Source organism: Zonotrichia leucophrys, chromosome 28, assembly GCF_028769735.1.
Source record: "Zonotrichia leucophrys gambelii isolate GWCS_2022_RI chromosome 28, RI_Zleu_2.0, whole genome shotgun sequence".
Taxonomy (NCBI): Eukaryota; Metazoa; Chordata; class Aves; order Passeriformes; family Passerellidae; genus Zonotrichia; species Zonotrichia leucophrys.
In genome coordinates this window covers 1,719,099-1,737,552 of record NC_088197.1, presented here as the reverse complement: position 1 = coordinate 1,737,552, position 18,454 = coordinate 1,719,099, and the positions used below count along the sequence as shown (strand labels likewise).

Genomic DNA, 18,454 nt, shown 5'->3' with positions numbered 1-18,454 from the left:
TTTTCAGGCTTATGTTACCCAAAAAAAGGTATCTGGAATGTACCTGTAACTCTTCATTTTTATTGTCTCATATTGTCCTAATCCAAATTGTCCAAAATTATTATTACTCTAATTATATTACTATTCTTATAACCATTTTATTACTATTTAACATTTAAAATTTTAAAAACAAGTGATTGGTGTTTTTCACAATGCTTATCCTGTAACTCAACCCTCAGCCCTGGGGGCTGTGTTAGAGGATAAGCCCATATCTGGCTTCCCAAATATGAGGTTTTTAAAGCATAAAGAGAAAGCAAAAGAGAAAAAGGAATTATTGCTCACTCACCACTGCCCAAGTCAACGAACAAATCATCCTCTGTCATTTTAATCTCATCGATCATTTGGGCCACCAAGTCGAAGGAGGTTTCTCCGTAGACCTCGGGCGAGAAGGGCTCGTAGTTGTTGAGTTTCTCGGGGTCGGTGACCGAGTGGTTGTAGACCTGCTGCAGGATGTGCCTCAGGAGCCCGTTGGAGGGACGGGTGTTCAGCTTCATGGGCTGCGTGGTCCCCTTCCACTGCAGGGACACAGATGGAGCAGAGATGGTTGGGCCCACACTGCCTCACACAGCGTCCATCACAGCCAAACACTTCAGCACAGATTGGCAGAGATGGTAGGACCACTTGAATGGTTGGGCCTACACTGCCTCACACAGCGTCCATCACTGTAGTAAACCCCTCAGGTTTAGCCAGGGCCCCTTGGAGAACAGAATGCTGACACAGCGGCAAAGAAGTTTCCTGTCTCCAGGGACATCCGCCTTGTACCTTATCCCTATAGCCATGCAAGGCAATATTGTGTTAACCCTACTATTGGTCACTTATGGTCACTCTAACACCTTTGCCATTGGTCAGGATTGGATCCAGGCCAAGGGTATAAAAGTAGCACACTGTACCCCTGCTAACTCGGAAGAAGAAGAGCTGAGACCCTTCAGGGACCCTCCAATAAAGCCATACTCGTGGAACAGCCAGCGTCTGCTGCTTCTCCTCTCTCTGCCGTCTGCTGGAGCCTCAAGCCAAGGGAAAGCTACCTAGCAAGCAAAGCTGAAATCACAAGAGCTGCCTGATCACTAAGAGCTGAATATTCCCTGCTTGCTAGGGGCTGACCCACGGCCTTGGTCTGAGAGCGAGCTGGCTTCTGGCACCCAGTGCCCTTGGGGACTGAGCTCTGGAGCTGGAACAGCTTGCATAGGATAAGACCAAGCAGGGCTCATTTACATCACAGCCAAACACTTCAGCACAGACTGGCAGAGATGGTAGGACCACTCGAGATGGTTGGACCCACACTGCCTCACACAGAGTCCATCACAGCCACAACCACTTCACCACAGGTTGTCAGAACCCAGGACATCCCTCTGGCTGTCCTGAGCAGCCAAGACCCTTACACAGAGCCCAAAACATCTGTGGGTTTGATTACGACCCATGGAGCAAGTTACCAACCTTAGATGAAGATCTGCAAGCGACGACAAATCAAGTAGAATGATAGCGAATTTATCACAGGGTGAAAAAGTAGATTTTTGGGGTTTTTGGTATGGGGGTTCAGGAGGAGAGATGGAGGGAACTGGGTGTGTCCAACCTTTCTCCTTCTTCTTCTTGGCCTCCATCTTCTGCTGTGATGGTGGCACAAGTTGGGAACAGCAGATATCAATAATGGCCAGAGCAACAAGCTCCAGTGGTGTTGGAATTCAGGATATCCCTGTGGCTGTCCTGGACTGCCAAGGCCCTGCCAGGGGGCTCAGAGACCCTGGCACAGAGCCCAAAACATCTGTGGGTTTGATTACAACCCATGGAGCAAATTACCAACTTCATATGAAGATCAGCAAACCACGACAACTTCACTATCATTCTACTTGATTTATCGTGGGTTGAAAAAGTAGATTTTGGGGTTTTTAGAATAGGGATTTAGGAGGACAACATGGAGGAATCTGGGTGTGTCCAGCCTTTCTCCTTCTTCTTCTTGGCATCCATCTTCTGCTGTGATGGTGGCACTTACAGATTGGTTTAGAGTAGAAGCTCACTGTCTAACATAGGTGATAGGTATTGGAAAGTAATTGTAAACATTGTATACTTAGTTTTTAGAATAAAGACATAACACTGCCCCTGGGGCAGGCAGAGTGCCTGGACTGTCTTGCTGAGTGGATCTCGGCAGGACAGGAGAAAGAATTTTATACATAAGATACAATAAAAAACCTTGAGACAGAGAAATGAAGAGCCCTGACTCGTTCTTCAAGCACCGGGCTGGGAAAAGAGACTTTCCAACTTTTCTTGGAGTCACTCTGACAAGCAAGAGACCCCAACAACAGGTGACAGACAAATAGTCCCTGCATCACTAAAGCTTTACTTAATATTCACACAATAGTTCTCTTTGAATTGCAAGAGATAATCATCTCATTATCCATCTATAACAGTGATGTATGGTTATGTTATTGTAGTTTAGATGTCCTCTGTTCTCCCCATAGTTCCCTTTCCCCCTGTATTGTGACCATCAGACAGCCTGGGATGACTAGGACAGGTATAAGAAGGCTGCACATGTGCCCCTTGCATGGGGCAGCTGGGAATGGAAAAGCTTGGGGGTGCTTAGGGGGTGAGGCAGACAACACCTGACAATCCAGTTACAAAGCAGTCTCCACTGATAAATGGCAAAGAAGAGCAGGCTGACAGACTTTGGGAGGGTTGATGCAACCCCCAGGGGTGTAAAAGACTGAGCATCCACACAGAAGATGAACCAGCCATGTGGTATCCTCAAGGGGCAGCTCCCAGCACTTTGTATTTTCCCTTATACAGTCCTTTTGCTGTATTTTTGTCAAGGTTTAATAAACCTTTTTAAGTTTTCAATGTGAGCAGTTGTTTCTCACAAGGAGAACAAGGGTGAACCCACCATGGGAACAAAGAAGTGGCACCAAACCCACTGAGGAACAAGGGACAGGCCCCTCCCAGCCCCTCACCCTCAGCTTGGGCTGCTGGTGCTGCTTGAAGATAAAACCAGGGAATGGAACTGGAGCTGGCAGAGCTGGGGGTGCTCACCTGGACAAGGGAAGGCTCCAGGGAGAGCTCAGAGCCCCTGGCAGATCCCAAGCCCTGTGCCTTGAAGCCAAGGGATTTGAGCAGTGCCCTTGATTTCAGTGAGAGCAGAAATGGGTTCAGGTGTGTTCAGTCCTTGGGGAAGCAGGGCTGGAAGCAGGAATTGGGGACTGAAATAATCTGCTTTGCTTCTGTGCTGGGCCTGCTCACCTGGACAGAAGGCTCCAGGGACACCTCAGAGCCCCTTTTGGGGCCTGAAGGGGCTCCAGGAGAGCTGCAGAGGGACTGGGGACAAGGCCTGCAGGGACAGGACACAGGGAATGGCTCCCACTGCCACAGGGCAGGGCTGGGTGGGAGATTGGGAATCAGGAATTGTGGAATCCATGCCTGGAATGGATTTCCCAGAGCAGCTGGGGCTGCCCCTGGATCCCTGGCAGTGCCCAAGGCCAGGCTGGATGGGGTTGGAGCAGCCTGGGACAGTGGGAGGTGTCCCTGCCATGGCAGGGCTGGCACTGGGTGGGCTTTGAGGTCCCTCCCAACCCAAACCTTTCCGTGATTCTGCAGAAATTGCACACCAGCAGTTGCTCTGCACTTTGTCACACCTCAATTAACAGGTAATTTCACAGGTGATAAAGGGGAATTTAAAGGAATGGAAAAAACAATTGTCAGTGTAAAGCACAACACTTCGGGGTGGGTGTAAAGGTTTGTTCACTCCTTTTTTCTATCCCCACTGAGCTGATGTTGACTGTCAACACAAGAACAGGTTAATTCTGCTCCAGGAGCTGTCACATGGGAGGGATCAGATGCACTCAGACAGGGAGTGGCAGGAAAGAGATGGAAATCAAGCTTCCTTTCTTCTTCAGAAAAAAACCCCATGCTAAGCAGACAAGTTGTTAAGTTTTAAAAATGTCTACATCTCCCCTTGATAAAAACAAACCAAAAAAGGGCAATTCCAGTACCCCTCCTAAACTTTCCTGTGAAATTCAAATGGGAAAGAAAAAATTAAACCCATCAAGTTTGCCAGTTCAGACAGCAACTGCAAATGCTGAATCGCTGCTAATATTTAGCTATTAACCAACACAGACATGAAGGTGCCTGAATCCAAATAAGGACAAGTTTTTAAGGCCCAAAATATTTAAGAAAATCCCAGCAAAAAAGGCTTGCTGCAATAATATTGCATATTTCAAATAATTCCCACAAGCACAGCAGAAAAAAAAAATCCACCTATGCTTTCAAGTTAAGCAGAATAGTAACATTATTCATTGTTCAGGTTTTGCTTCCTCCAGTTCAACCTTTTTGGGGGGTAAGAGAACCAAAAAAGCTCATTAAATTGGCCTGAAAAGAGATTACATTCTACTTCAGGCAGTGATCCCACAGGCCAGAGCAGCTGAACTGTGGCAAGGAAATTCCTAAGCCATGGATCACTTCCACAACACACAGGAGAGTTCATATGGATTATTTAAGTACCCATAAGTCACAGATTTCCCTGTGCAAAAGTCAATCTATATGAGAAATCCCTGTGTTAAATGTAGATGAACCTTTCCTTCCTCCTAAAGATGTCAGTTGTTTCCAAGTGCCAAAATAACAGTGCCAGAAGTGCACAAGGAAGAGGAGAATTTGGGAACAAAAAGTGGTGTTTAATTCCCTTTTTTTCTGTAGGAATATCCCTCCAATACTAACTCATTGACTGCCCAGGTGTGATCAAGAAAATAAGTTTAATACCAAGCTCGAGCCCCCCAAAACTGTAAATTCCAGGCTGTTCCTGGAACATCTCGTTTGTCACACCTTAATTAACAGATAATTTCACAGGTGATAAAGGGGAATTTAAAGAGATGCAAAAAACAATTGCCAATGTAAAGCACAACACTGAATAGAGTTGGGGTGAGTGTAAGGGTTTGTTCACTCCTTTTTTCTTTGCTATCCCCACTGAACTGATGTTGAACTGAGTAACAATGCAGAACTAAGTCAGTCAAAGCTTTCTGCTGTTGTTCACTACCTGAATTCAAAGGTGGCACACAACAACCGTGGCAGCTTTTTGCCAAATTCAATACTCACCAACTGGTGGATGCTGTCAATGGCTCGGTTGTACTTGTCACACAGTCTCTGCATGCTCTCAAAGCTGGGGGGAGAACACAGGGGCAGCTCAAAACAGGCAGGTTTCAAGGTAAAATTTTGTGCTTTTCTATCCTCTTGGCTAGTAGGTTTTTAGGGTTTGCTTTTCTCAGGATATGTAATTACATACATAGATTTAAGCCTTTGTTTCCTTTAAATAAAATCCCCATTAGACCCGGAGTACATGACAAATAATATTAGTTCCTTTATTTTCAGTCATACTTTGAGTACAGCCCTTTTCCTGGTAAACTTCTGTATTCTCAGAACCTCTTCTCCATATTTTCAGCTGCACAGAAATTTAAGAGCTGTGTACATTTTCCTCCTTTTTGCTGTCATCTCTCCACAATAATCAGTCCTGAGACAAGCAGATGCTTTTCCAGAAATTCACCCTGGGACTGAAAATGCATTCAGAGCCAGCACAGAGCCTAAAGCATCACCCATCAGGAAAGGAAAGCCTGGGGATTGCTGCATGGGCTGCCTGGGATTATGTTCAGCCCAGCAGATGCCCTAATGACACAAACTGAGAGGATTAAATCAATTCATCTCAGGCCAGGAAAGAAAGTATATTCCTGGGAACATCAATGGTTGTGTAACCAGACCCACAGAGCAGAGCAAAACCAACACAAGGAGTTACAGGAGTGACATCACTGAGCCATGGGCATTCCCAAAGCTGGCAAGGGGACATCAAAAGGGACACCTGAGATCTTGTCTTGATTCTCAGGGTCACTACAGTGGCCAGGACACCTCTCCCAGGAGCTCTCCCAGCTGCCTGTGCTTGTTTCCATGCTGGAAAAAGGAAGAGGCTGCAATGGGGTTTGTCTGCATTTCCATAACCTGCTGCTGCTTCTGTTTCACATCCCTGCCTCAGCCCATCTGCTGCCAGGGATCTTTCCAACAAATTTTCTTCAAAAGAAGAAAAAAGACTGAAATCTTTACCAGAATTCCAGTTCATGACCTTCTTGAAAAGCTGCAGGAAGATAATGGGGGGGTGACTTTGGGGAACAGAGGGGTTTCCCTTTTATTCAGCATTGCTGCCAACCACACTGATGGTCCCCAGTGAAACACACCCAGTGAGGATGCCAGAACCACAAAAATACAGCAATGCAGCTGCTGAGAGTAATCCACAAATCCAAATTAATGGATTTTAATGGGATGCTTGACCTTGATTACTCCTTTTGCATTTTCCAGGAGAAAGGCAGAGACTAATAAGTCTTTCAATGAAACAATGAAAATTGAGAGAAAAGGAAGAAACACCTTAAGTAGATCATGACAGAAGTATCTGGTGATGGGGAGGTTTAGGTTGGGAAAGGTTCTTTCCCCCAAGGTGTGGGCACTGCCCAGGCTGCCCAGGGAATGGTGCCAAGGCTGCCAGAGCTGCAGGAGCTCTCAGGGTGGGATTTTTGGGGTGTCTGTGCAGGGCCAGGGGCTGGGATCCAGCTCAGGATATTCTGGGATTCTGCTCACACCCATGCAGTTTCATCAGTAAACTTTCTTCTAACAGTTTAATCATTCTGTGCACTTGGATAAATTCAGTCTTTCCCATGAAGGCAACCAGGGAGGTTTTTGCAAACTGCAGCTTGAGCATCCTCCCTTTTCCCAGTGCCAGTGGAGCCAAGCCCATGCACAGAACCTCAGAAGTCTCCACAGACACAGCACAGCTCAGGATCTGCCTCTCCCAGAAGGGGAATGTCCCATAAGAGACATTCATTCTGAACTCCATGGAACTGAGGCACCTCAGAACCGCTCCAGCTGCTCACAACACTCCTGGGAATTTCACTTTTTAAATCAGCCCCCAACCAGCAGGAAAGGGAGAAGGGGAAGGTGCAGCTCCCTCTGCCACCCAGCTCTGCCCTGGCCTGCTGAGAACAGGAATTCCTGGTTACTACAGGAGTGGGAACCATTGAAATTCCCATACTGGCCATACTCCCTGGGATTTTCAATTTTTAATTCAGCCCCCAACCAGAAGGAAAGGGAGGGAGGGGAAGGTGCAGCTCCCACTGCCACCCAGAGAACAGGAGATTCTCCTGCTGAGAACAGGAATTCCTGGTTACTACAGGAGTGGGAACCATTAAATTCCACCTGGCCATCTCTTGGAATTTCACCTTTGAATTCAGCCCCCAGCAAGCAGGAAGGGAGAGGGGAAGGTGCAGCTCCCACTGCCACCCAGCTCGGCCTTGCCTGCTGAGAACAGCAATTCCTGGTTTCTACAGGAGTGGGAACCATTGAAAATCCCACTCTGGCCATACTTCCTGGGAATTTCACTTTTTAAATCAGCCCCCAACCAGCAGGAAAGGGAGAAGGGGAAGGTGCAGCTCCCTCTGCCACCCAGAGAACAGGAGATTCTCCTGCTGAGAACAGGAATTCCTGGTTACTACAGGAGTGGGAACCATTGAAATTCCCATCCTGGCCATACTCTCTGAGAATTTCACTTTTTAATTTAGCCCCCAACCAGAAAGGAAGGGAAGGAGGGAAGGTGCAGCTCCCACTGACACCCAGAACAGCAGATTGCCTGCTGAGAACAGCAATTCCTGGTTACTACAGGAGCAGGAATCATTGAAATTCCCACCTGGCCATACTCCTTGAGAATTTCACTTTTTCACTCAAGCAGGAAGGGAAGGAGGGGAAGGTGCAGCTCCCTCTGCCACCCAGCTCTGCCCTGGCCTGCTGAGAACAGCAATTCCTGGTTACTACAGGAGTGGGAACCATTGAAATTCCCATCCTGGCCATACTCTTTGAGAATTTCACTTTTTAATTCAGCCCCCAACCAGAAGGAAAGGGAGGGAGGGGAAGGTGCAGCTCCCACTGCCACCCAGAGAACAGGAGATTCTCCTGCTGAGAACAGGAATTCCTGGTTACTACAGGAGCAGGAATCATTGAAATTCCCATCCTGGCCATACTTCCTGGGAATTTCAGTTTTTAATTCAGCCCCCAACCAGCAGGAAGGGAAGGAGGGGAAGGTGCAGCTCCCACTGACACCCAGCTCTGCCTTGGCCTGCTGAGAACAGCAATTCCTGGTTACTACAGGAATAGCAACCATTAAAATTCCCATCCTGGCCATACTCTCTGAGTATTTCACTTTTGAATTCAGCCCCCAACCAGCAGGAAGGGAAGGAGGGGAAGGTGCAGCTCCCTCTGCCACCCAGCTCTGCCCTGGCCTGCTGAGAACAGGAATTCCTGGTTACTACAGGAGTAGAAATCATTGAAATTCCCACTCTGGCCATACTCCCTGGGAATTTCACTTTTTCATTCATGCAGGAAAGGGAGAAGGGGAAGGTGCAGCTCCCACTGACACCCAGCTCTGCCCTGGCCTGCTGAGAACAGGAATTCCTGGTTACTACAGGAGCAGGAACCACTGAGATTCCCAGCCTGGCCCTGCTCCAAGGGTGCAGATACCAATCATTGTTTCACAGTGAGTAATTCAATGTACAGCAGAGCTGCACTGGAGCTCGTGGAGTTTCCAATTATGTCCTTAATCCAACTGCCTCTGCCAATGTTGCTGTTACACATTTCCTACCAAAATAACTCCAGCAGAGCCTGAAGCCAGTTCTGAGAGAAAACTTCAGTTGGTAGTGTCTAAGAATAACCAGTTACACACTGGTTCACTACACCCTCAACTCCTGCTGGGAACAAAAACATTCCTCTCACCTTTTTGTATCATAGTCAATTAAAACATAGTTTTCCATGGCAAGCTTGAGATCTGGGATTTCTTCACAGACCCACCTAGAAGGAGAGAAGAAATAATGAATAGAGGTATTGCCAATTAGGTGTAATAAGGTTATTTGTCTCAATTTGGAGTGCTTTACATGAAGAGAGGACACTGCAGCAGCTCTGGGAGCTCACAGGAATTCAGGAATAAGGCAGACATCATGGGGAACTGCAACAGTTCACTTTATACTGAATAAACAGCAAGATGCCTGTAGACACTGGCAGGAGCATAAAGCTTCAAAATGAGGTGATAAATGTATTCCACGTGTCTAAAAATACTCAAAGTCATGGCTGATGTTAATCTAACAGAAAATGCAGAAGTGCAGCATTTCCAAAGAATTCTGATGCTGCAGGAAGCTTTGACAGGGCTGAATGTGGAGATGACATTTCCCACAGCAGCCCAAAAACCCTTTCACCAACCTCTCAGTGCCAGGATGTTCCCTGGAGAGTGCCCAAACTGCTCTCACACCTCACACACCCAACCAAACCAGATTTTTAGAAGTTATTTTGCTAAAAGAGCCCTTTGATACTCAGAATTAACACAGGCCTGTGTGTTGTGGCCAGCAGAAAGGGGCAGCACATGCCCACTTGCAGTGCATCCAACAATGGCAGCTCACAGGAGAGAGCTTCACTTGTGCAATGGAGGAAGATTAATTCCCTTCAAAAGCAATTTAAAAGCCACAGAAGCTTTGCACACACATTTCCTCCACAAATATCAAATTGGAAAGCACTGTCAGCATCAGAAAAACCCACATCACAGGATGAATTCCAATAGGAATCACAGAATTTCTTCCTCATGAACTTTGCTCCATTCTTCACTATTTAAAAGGTGAATAAAAAAAATTACTGAAGAACCAACAGTTCTGTTCCTTCTGGCTGATTCACACATGGTTAATAATTACACAAGCCAGTGAAAACCAGAACTTGGACATGCATGGCTGGCCATTTTCTGGTATTTCACATCTCCCCAGAAAGCACCAGGGCTCAGAAGGGTGGCTGGAGTGGTTGGTGCTTCCTAAATCCCAGGAACAGGCAGTCAGCAGCTGGATCCTTGTGTCCAGGGATATTCCATAATTCCACTGCCTGGTGAGATAAAGGGATATTGGGATATTCCCTGCATTCTCTCACCACCGCTTTCACAACACTGTGGGCACTTTGCACAAGGCAAAGGCAGCACTTCTGACCTAAATTCACTCCAGAAAACAGTTGTGAAACATCACCTGACCCAACTGCTTCCTAAGGCAGCTTCCTTTGCCTCCATCCAGCACAGAAAGCACCAACCACTGAGCCCCTTGGAAAGGGGCCCAAAAATGATGCCACAAAACCCCAAAATAGAGGATCTTATCCCCACCAGTTCAAGCAAACTGGCAGCACCATGGCAGCGCTTTGTAGATAGAAAAAGAAATTTAGGAGAAAATGTTCAGCTCCAGCCTCATTCCACATCCTCTGCCCCCCAGCTCATGGGAAATGCTGATTTCAGGCACGTGAGTGATGGTATCAAGCACTTGGCTCTCTCACACTCACACTGGCAGCACACAGGGCTCACTGCTACCTTTGCCATCTGTGACCAGATTCTGAGCTCAGGTGGTTCTGCAGGTAAAACAGCTCCTCCCTCAGCTGTGTCTGCACCACCCAAGCACTAAACCCTGCAGCAGCCACAGCCCTGAGCTGAGCCAAGGGCAGCCTGGGAGGATCCACAGCAGCTCACAAGAGCAGCTTTGTAATGGGGATAACTCATCCTCATCCCTCAGGTGGTTGGGGAATTCGTGTAGCATTTATTAAAAGTTGTTCTTTGGCAAGTCCCCTCCTAATCCTGCTGAAATAACAGCAAGTCACGTCCTGAGAGCCTGTGTTGGGAAATCCTCTGACTTCCTGCTCCTCTCAGTTGTCTTTCACCTTTATCCTCCCATTTTCCCCACGCTGTTCCAACTCTATCAGCAGGATTAGGAGCAATGCCACAGGGAGATCATTGCCAAACAACCCAAATGCTGCAGGATCACAGCAACAGGGGAAACACAGAGGGTGGGCAGAGGCAAGAGCAGCACATAACACATCAAGCCAAGGATGTTCCCTTAACCTTGTCTGTCCACAGCTCAAATACCAACTGCCACAAGTATTAACCTGAGCACCACCACTCATTTTGAACTCTGTTCACAACAGAATGAAATATGGCAAGATAAAACAAAAATCTTTTTGGTAGGGAGCTCTGTATCGCAGCAAATTTAGCTTAGAAAAATAACTCAGAGGTGCTAAATGGCAACTGCTGCCCTCCTGTGTGTCCTGAGCCCTGCAGTGAGCACAGGAAGGGTCCCAGGCAGGCTGCAGCCAGCACTTACCGAATTGTCTCAATGATTTCATGAGCAGCATCGTGGTGTTTGTCCTGAAATTAAACACATAAAAAGACACATCAGGTGCTGTTTGTCAGGAGTTTATAGAAAATAAAACCACGTTGGTTTTTAGGATACAGCTGCCAAGCATACAGAGATAGGAGTGTTTGAATTCCACCCATTAAAGGCACCAAAATGAGCCCTCCAAGGAAAAATAAGGTTTAAAGAAATAAATTTCTCAAGTGTCCCTGCACTGTCATTCTACTCATTTCTCTGTCATTCCCTGCAGTCAGGGCTGTGTGGCTGAGGATTGTGGGATGATGTGGGATCTCAGCACCTCAGGACTGAGGTGTCACCGAGAGCACCCTTGGGGGGCTCGGGAGTCCTGGAATGTTCCAGAAGTGTCTGGTGGCTGCACTTTGATCCTACACAGGAGACGACACCTGTATGAGGATAGGAGGGTTTCACCGGGGTGAATGGTGAAGGGATTGGTTAATTAGAGGGTGAGACACAGGGTTTAGGATTTCTGTACAGGGGGGTTTAGAGAAGTAAGATGGAGGAATTGGGGCCTGTCCTGTCCTTCTTCTTCTTCTTCTTCTCCTCCATCTTCTGTGATGATGGTGGCACTTTGGGATTGGTCATTACTAAAAGTGCACGGCAATAAGGGTAAAAGGTATTGGGGAAAAATGATAAATATTGTACACGTAACTTTGGGTATAAAGACAGGTGACCGCCGGAGGGCAGGGGAGTGTGCTCATGGCTGGCTGCTGAGCAGACCTGTCGGGCCGAGAGAAAATCTTTTAGATAAACAATTAATAAACACCGAGACCGAGAAAAGAACTGAAGCCTCTTCTCGTCCTTTGAAACGCGGGCTGCCCCAAGGCCACCCCGGGCCTTTCCAGGCCATCCAAACAGCCGAAAACCGGACAGGATGAAGCCTTTGGGATTGTTGGGATGCAGCAGGTACTTCCCTGCAAGCTCCCAGTGAGCAGCTGATTCCCCTGGCCCAGCATCTGGCACAGGCTCCCAGCTCCAGATGGGCACTGAGATTCTTGCACAGGGAATGGCTTTCCAAAATAAAGCAGCCAATAAACAGTGGGAGCAGATGTCAGTGCAGGAAAAACAGCCTCAGAGCACACAGAGAAGGGTCTGGATGTGCAGCCCTGCTCATGAGCTGAAAGCCAAAACACACCAAACCCTGAGCAGCACACAACCACAGCAGGGTGAGACACTGAGGTTTGCTGATTTCATTTGGGAGTTTATTCAGGAGCAACAGAAGCACAAATTATTACAAATTCATGCTAAGAAAGAGCTCTTGGAGCTGCATTTATATGCAGCATTGTACAAAAAAAGTTCTATTTTAGGGAAGCCACAGGAGTTCCTCATACACATTGATGGATCCAGCCTTGGTTACCAGAGTCCATCTGCACCAAGCTGGGGTTATATTTAGACATTTGTTTCTGCAAGTGGCTTTGACCTTTTAATTAAGAGTCTTGTATCTACAGCCCTTCCAGAAATACAAGTGCAAAGGCTCCTTCAAATCATTTCCCTTGCTTTGTGCTGCAGAAATGTCATTTCTGTAGTTACCAGGGGAAATTCTGTAGCAAAGGGCAGAGACAGGTAACAAAGCAGAGGACTGGGGGCAGGGGAAGGAAAGAAGAAAACCACTGATGGTTGATAACAGCAAATGGTTGGATTATCTCATTTTCAAGACATGGAAAGACATGATCTGAGTCAAATGGAAGCATTTTCCATCATTATCTCAGCTTTCCTATTTTCAGGAGGAAACACATTTTCCCTTGTATAACCACTCCATGCACTTGGGATCAGCCAGGCCTGCAGAAGATCTCACTCCAAGAAATTTGTACACAACCCTTTCAATGCCTAGTTAAAAATCTCAGGACAAAGAAGCAAGAATTTCTGAGGTCTGCCATCCTTCCAGTGCCTTAAAGGGGCTCAGAAACAGAAAGGAGGGAAAATTTTAATATGGAGAGTTAGGGACAGGACACAGGGAATGGCTCCCACTGCCAGAGGGAGGGATGGATGGGATATTGGGCAGGAATTGTTCCCTGGCAGGGAGGGCAGGCCCTGGATCAGGGGTGTCACCCTGTGACTGCCCCTGGATCCCTGGCAGCGCCCAAGGCCAGGTTGGATGGGTCTTGAGCAGCCTGAGATGGTGAAAACTAGAATTAAATTATATTTAAGGTGCCTCCCAATCCAAACCAGTCTGGGATTCTCTACTAAAGCTATGAGAGAATATTATTCCACCAGGAAAAAAACCTCTTCTTTTCAGATGACAACAAGTTAACCCCAAATCTAGAAGTCACAAGGAAGGCTAAGCCAAGAAAACCAAATTATTCCAGTTACAACATGGAGAAGGAAAATCAGCCAACAACAGTAGCCAGGACATTTGGGATGGATCACACAGAGCCTGAGCATTGCCCTGGGCACATTTAACAACCAAACAGCACAGAACAGATTTGGGGCTGGGACAGCCCAAACCCTACAGAAACCAGCAGCATCCATAACCCAGCCTCCCAGGAATGTCAGGGAATTCTTCTGATAAAGGTTGGCCTAGAAACCAGGGAAACAATCAAACTAAAACCTGCTCCTGCCTCTCAGTGCACAAATAAAAGAGAATGTGTTCTCTCCTCTTTCCTCTGTGCACTGAAAGGAGGGGACAAGGAGGGAGAACTTCTCTTTCTTCTCATTTATCTGCCAAGTGTAAGAATAACCCAGGACAGCAGCTCATCCATAAACATCTCCCAGAAATGTTCATGTTTCACTCAGAATTATCCCAGCAGAGCCCCCCTGGCTGATCCAGCTCTCCCAGTGTTCCTGCAGGGTCATAATTTGCTTTATCAACACAAGCACATTGACCAGAAAAATGAATTCAGGCTTATTCTGGCAGAACCATTTCCTGGGAGGAAGTTCTGGGGTTGGACACTTGCAGTGAACAGAGCACATGAGAGACCCCTGCTCCAACAGGTCTTCATGAAAATATCCCTCTAAGTGACTAAAATTGTATAAATAACAGACTCCTTTGTCTTGGGTTAAAAACTGAAAAAATCAATCTAAGAAATAATAATAATAAATTACAATTCACATCTACAACTACAGATCTGCCAATATAAGTGACTTTGCACAACCCCACATGGAAACTCCAGGCAGAAGGAGCCTTTGAGCTTAGTTTGTGACATTATCTAGGAATAAATAAATCCAAACCAGTTCCACATCTACTGCTGCTGAGCTCCCCATGCTGAAACACTTCCCAAGTTTACTTCACTCTCTAACAGACTTTGGCTGAGCAAAGAAGCTCCCAAGGTCTCAAGCAAAACTCACCAAAAAAATTAAATAAAAGAATTTTTTTTTTTTTAATCCAGTAGTATCTCCTACATTTCTTGAAAGCAGAGCTGGCTGTGGAAAATCGAGGGAAGGGGGAAACATATCAGAAGGGAATACAGAGCAGCTTCTCATTTCTTAGAGAAACTTCCAGCCCCATTTCATCATTATGGTTGTTTGATTTAATCAGAAAGGACATTGAACAGCAACAGGCATCACATCTGTGTGCAGAAAACTGGTTATGGCACTGGCAGGGAATCTGAGGCAACCAAAAGGCAAATGGAATGGAAACTGTTGGATTGTGCTCTTTTCTGACCCACAAATGAAACAACTGAGGTGTTTTAAGAACTTTTATTCTATTTTTAGTCTCATGTGAAAGGTGAGACAATACAGGTGTTATAATTCACACTTTCACAATTGGAAACAAACTATTTCCTAATTATAATACATGATAAACATTTCTTGACTTACCAGTTTTTGTCACACCGTGATGGAAATTGGTGATGTAAAGTGGCCACAAAACCAATCTAAAATTATCCCTTGTGGGTCCTCCTACAGTGCATCTTTCACAGTTCCATTTCTCTAAAGTATCTAATCTTATTTGTAAGGCCATCCTTTGAAACTTATTCCTAGTTCCATTTCTCTCTCAGCAATGTCTCTCCTATTCCATGGCATTTCTAAGTTTAAATACAAATACATCCTATACAAACGTTCTATCAAACTTTAAAAGTTCTCTACAAATCCATTTCCCACAGGAACCTCCCCCAGATGGAAGGGAAGGGAAGGGAAGGGAAGGGAAGGGAAGGGAAGGGAAGGAAGGAAGGAGGAAGGGAAGGGAAGGGAAGGGAAGGGAAGGAGGGGAAGGGAAGGGAAGGAAGGGAAGGAAGGGAAGGGAAGGGAAGGGAAGGGAAGGAAGGAAGGGAAGGAAGGGAAGGGAAGGGAAGGGAAGGGAAGGGAAGGGAAGGGAAGGGAAGGGAAGGAAGGGAAGGGAAGGGAAGGGAAGGTGGAAGGTGGAAGGGAAGGTGGGAAGGGAAGGTTGGAAGGGAAGGTTTGGGAAGGGAAGGTTGGGAAGGGAAGGTTGGGAAGGGAAGTTGGGAAGGGGAAGTTGGGAAGGAGGGAAGGGAAGGAAGGGAAGGGAAGGGAAGGGAAGGGAAGGGAAGGGAAGGAAGGGAAGGGAAGGGAAGGGAAGGGAAGGGAAGGGAAGGAAGGAAGGGAAGGAAGGGAAGGGAAGGGAAGGGAAGGGAAGGGAAGGGAAGGGAAGGGAAGGGAAGGGAAGGGAAGGGAAGGGAAGGGAAGGGAAGGGAAGGGAAGGGAAGGGAAGGGTGATTCTTGCTCTGCTGATCAACTTCACCCTGCTCAGCCAACAGCCACCCCTGCACCCCCAAGGTGCCCTGAAGCTTCTCCCCTTCAGCCAGGGGCTCAGTTCAGAGGGTTTCTATTATTTTCCCAGCTGCAGTGCCCATGAGTCAGGTTGCAGGCAGGTTGTGCTCGTGTGTCACGCTGGACTCTGACACCCGCAGGGCTTTGGCAGTGGAAGCTGCAGGGAAGAGCCTCCCACACACTCCATCAGGGCTGGAATCCCGTGTGCAGGAGCCTTCTGGCCCAGGCTCAAGCAGCCTCTGTGCTCTGTTCCCAGTCACGAGATGAGATGATGCCAGCACGGTGCTCCCTGTCACAAAGAGCAGCTCCATTCACCCTCCTCCTGCTCCAGGCTCCCCTCCCTCCCTCCTCCCTGCACACTACGTGCTGCTCCTGCCCTCTGTGTACTTTCCAATGTTCCTGTACTTATGTTGTCTGAGAGGCCCTTGGAATCTTCTGAGCCACATAAATGGAAGCTTTTCACAACCAACCTTATCTCTTTAATGTGGAAAGTATTTAAAGTAAAGAGTTGCAGTCTGAAGTAATTATTGAGACTGCCCAAAGCTCTTCACAACAAGATTTAAACAAACCAAACTTAAACACACATTGAGTTATTGCAGCCAACCCTCTCCAGCTGAACTTTTCACAGAGTTCTGGTCTTCAACCTAAACATTGAATTTTAAATTGAAACGTGAGTTCCCAGAGAAAGTTCAATAGTTTTTGCCAAGATATTTCATTGGAAAAAATAACAGAAAGCAAGCAGACACTTTGTCAAAAGTCATGTCAAAGAGCATCCAACACTTTCTATGGAAAAGTGGAGCACAGTTCCAGCCAGCAGGACTGAACAGCTTCACCCTTCTGATTCTCACAACAGGTTTCTCCAACCACACATTCCTACAACTCTGAGCACAGAATTTGGAGCCAGGAACAGCCCCAGAGCTGGAACTGAGCACAGCAGAGCCCCCAGCACACAGAGCTCCTGTCCCACACACACAGAGCTGGGCTCTCCTGTCCCACACACACAGAGCTGGGCTCTCCTGTCCCACACACACAGAGCTCCTGTCCCACACACACAGAGCTGGGCTCTCCTGTCCCTCACACACAGAGCTGGGCTCTCCTGTCCCACACACACAGAGCTGGGCTCTCCTGTCCCACACACACAGAGCTGGGCTCTCCTGTCCCTCACACACAGAGCTGGGCTCTCCTGTCCCACACCACAGGGCTGAGTCTCCTGTCCCACAACACACAGAGCTCCTGTCCCACACACAGGCTGGCTCTCCTGTCCCACACACACAGCTGGGCTCTCCTGTCCCACACACACACAGCTGGGCTCTCCTGTCCCACACACAGGCTGGGTCTCCTGTCCCTCACACACAGAGCTGGGCTCTCCTGTCCCACACACACAGGGCTGGGCTCTCCTGTCCCACACACACAGAGCTGGGCTCTCCTGTCCCACACACACAGAGCTGGGCTCTCCTGTCCCACACACACAGAGCTGGGCTCTCCTGTCCCACACACACAGAGCTGGGCTCTCCTGTCCCTCACACACACAGAGCTGGGCTCTCCTGTCCCACACACACAGAGCTGGGCTCTCCTGTCCCACACACACAGACGGGCTCTCCTCTGTCCCTCACACACAGAGCTGGGCTCTCCTGTCCCACACACACAGAGCTGGGCTCTCCTGTCCCACACACACAGAGCTGGGCTCTCCTGTCCCCACACACAGAGCTGGGCTTCCTGTCCCTCACACACAGCTGGTCTCCTGTCCACACACACAGCTGGGCTCTCCTGTCCCACACACACAGAGCTGGGCTCTCCTGTCCCTCACACACAGAGCTGGGTTCTCCTGTCCCACACACACAGAGCTGGGCTCTCCTGTCCCACACACACAGGGCTGGGCTCTCCTGTCCCACACACACAGAGCTGGGCTCTCCTGTCCCTCACACACAGAGCTGGCTCTGTCCCAACACACAGAGCTGGGCTCTCCTGTCCCACACACTCACAGCTGGGGTTCCTGTCCCACACACAAGAGCTGGGCTCTCCTGTCCCTCACACACAGAGCGGCTCTCTGTCCCTCACACAGAGCTGGGCTCTCCTGTCCTCACACACAGGGCGGCTCCTGTCCTCACACAGAGCTGGGCTCTCCTGTCCCTCACACACGAGAGCTGGGCTCTCCCTGTCCACACACACCCGAGCTGGGCTCTCCTGTCCCACACACACAGGGCTGAGCTCTCCTGTCCCCACACACAGAGCTGGGCTCTCCTGTCCTCACACACAGAGCTCCTGTCCCACACACACAGAGCTGGGTCTCCTGTCCCCACACACCCGGGCTGGGTTCTCCTGTCCCTCACACACACAGGGCTGGGCTCTCCTGTCCCACACACACAGAGCTGGGCTCTCCTGTCCCTCACACACAGAGCTGGGCTCTCCTGTCCCTCACACACAGAGCTGGGCTCTCCTGTCCCACACACACAGAGCTGAGTCCCCCTACAGACACCAATTCCTGTCACCCTTCAGGCCATGGAGGTTGGACCACAGAACAATTTTTAAGAGTT

At 48.2% G+C, this 18,454-nt stretch overlaps 1 protein-coding gene across 5 annotated transcripts in view; it reads right to left on the bottom strand.

Moving 5' to 3' along the window:
- The window catches only part of DOT1L (DOT1 like histone lysine methyltransferase), a 100,822-nt gene that overhangs the window by 70,324 nt on the left and 12,044 nt on the right, over positions 1-18,454 (bottom strand). For all 5 annotated transcript variants that reach the window (XM_064734603.1, XM_064734608.1, XM_064734605.1 and 2 more), the window contains exons 2-5: positions 11,208-11,251; positions 8,812-8,886; positions 5,110-5,173; positions 326-554 (exon numbers count right to left, since the gene is read on the bottom strand). In XM_064734603.1, coding sequence (XP_064590673.1) covers positions 326-554; positions 5,110-5,173; positions 8,812-8,886; positions 11,208-11,251 — 412 coding nt within the window. The remainder of the gene's footprint in view (positions 1-325; positions 555-5,109; positions 5,174-8,811; positions 8,887-11,207; positions 11,252-18,454) is intronic.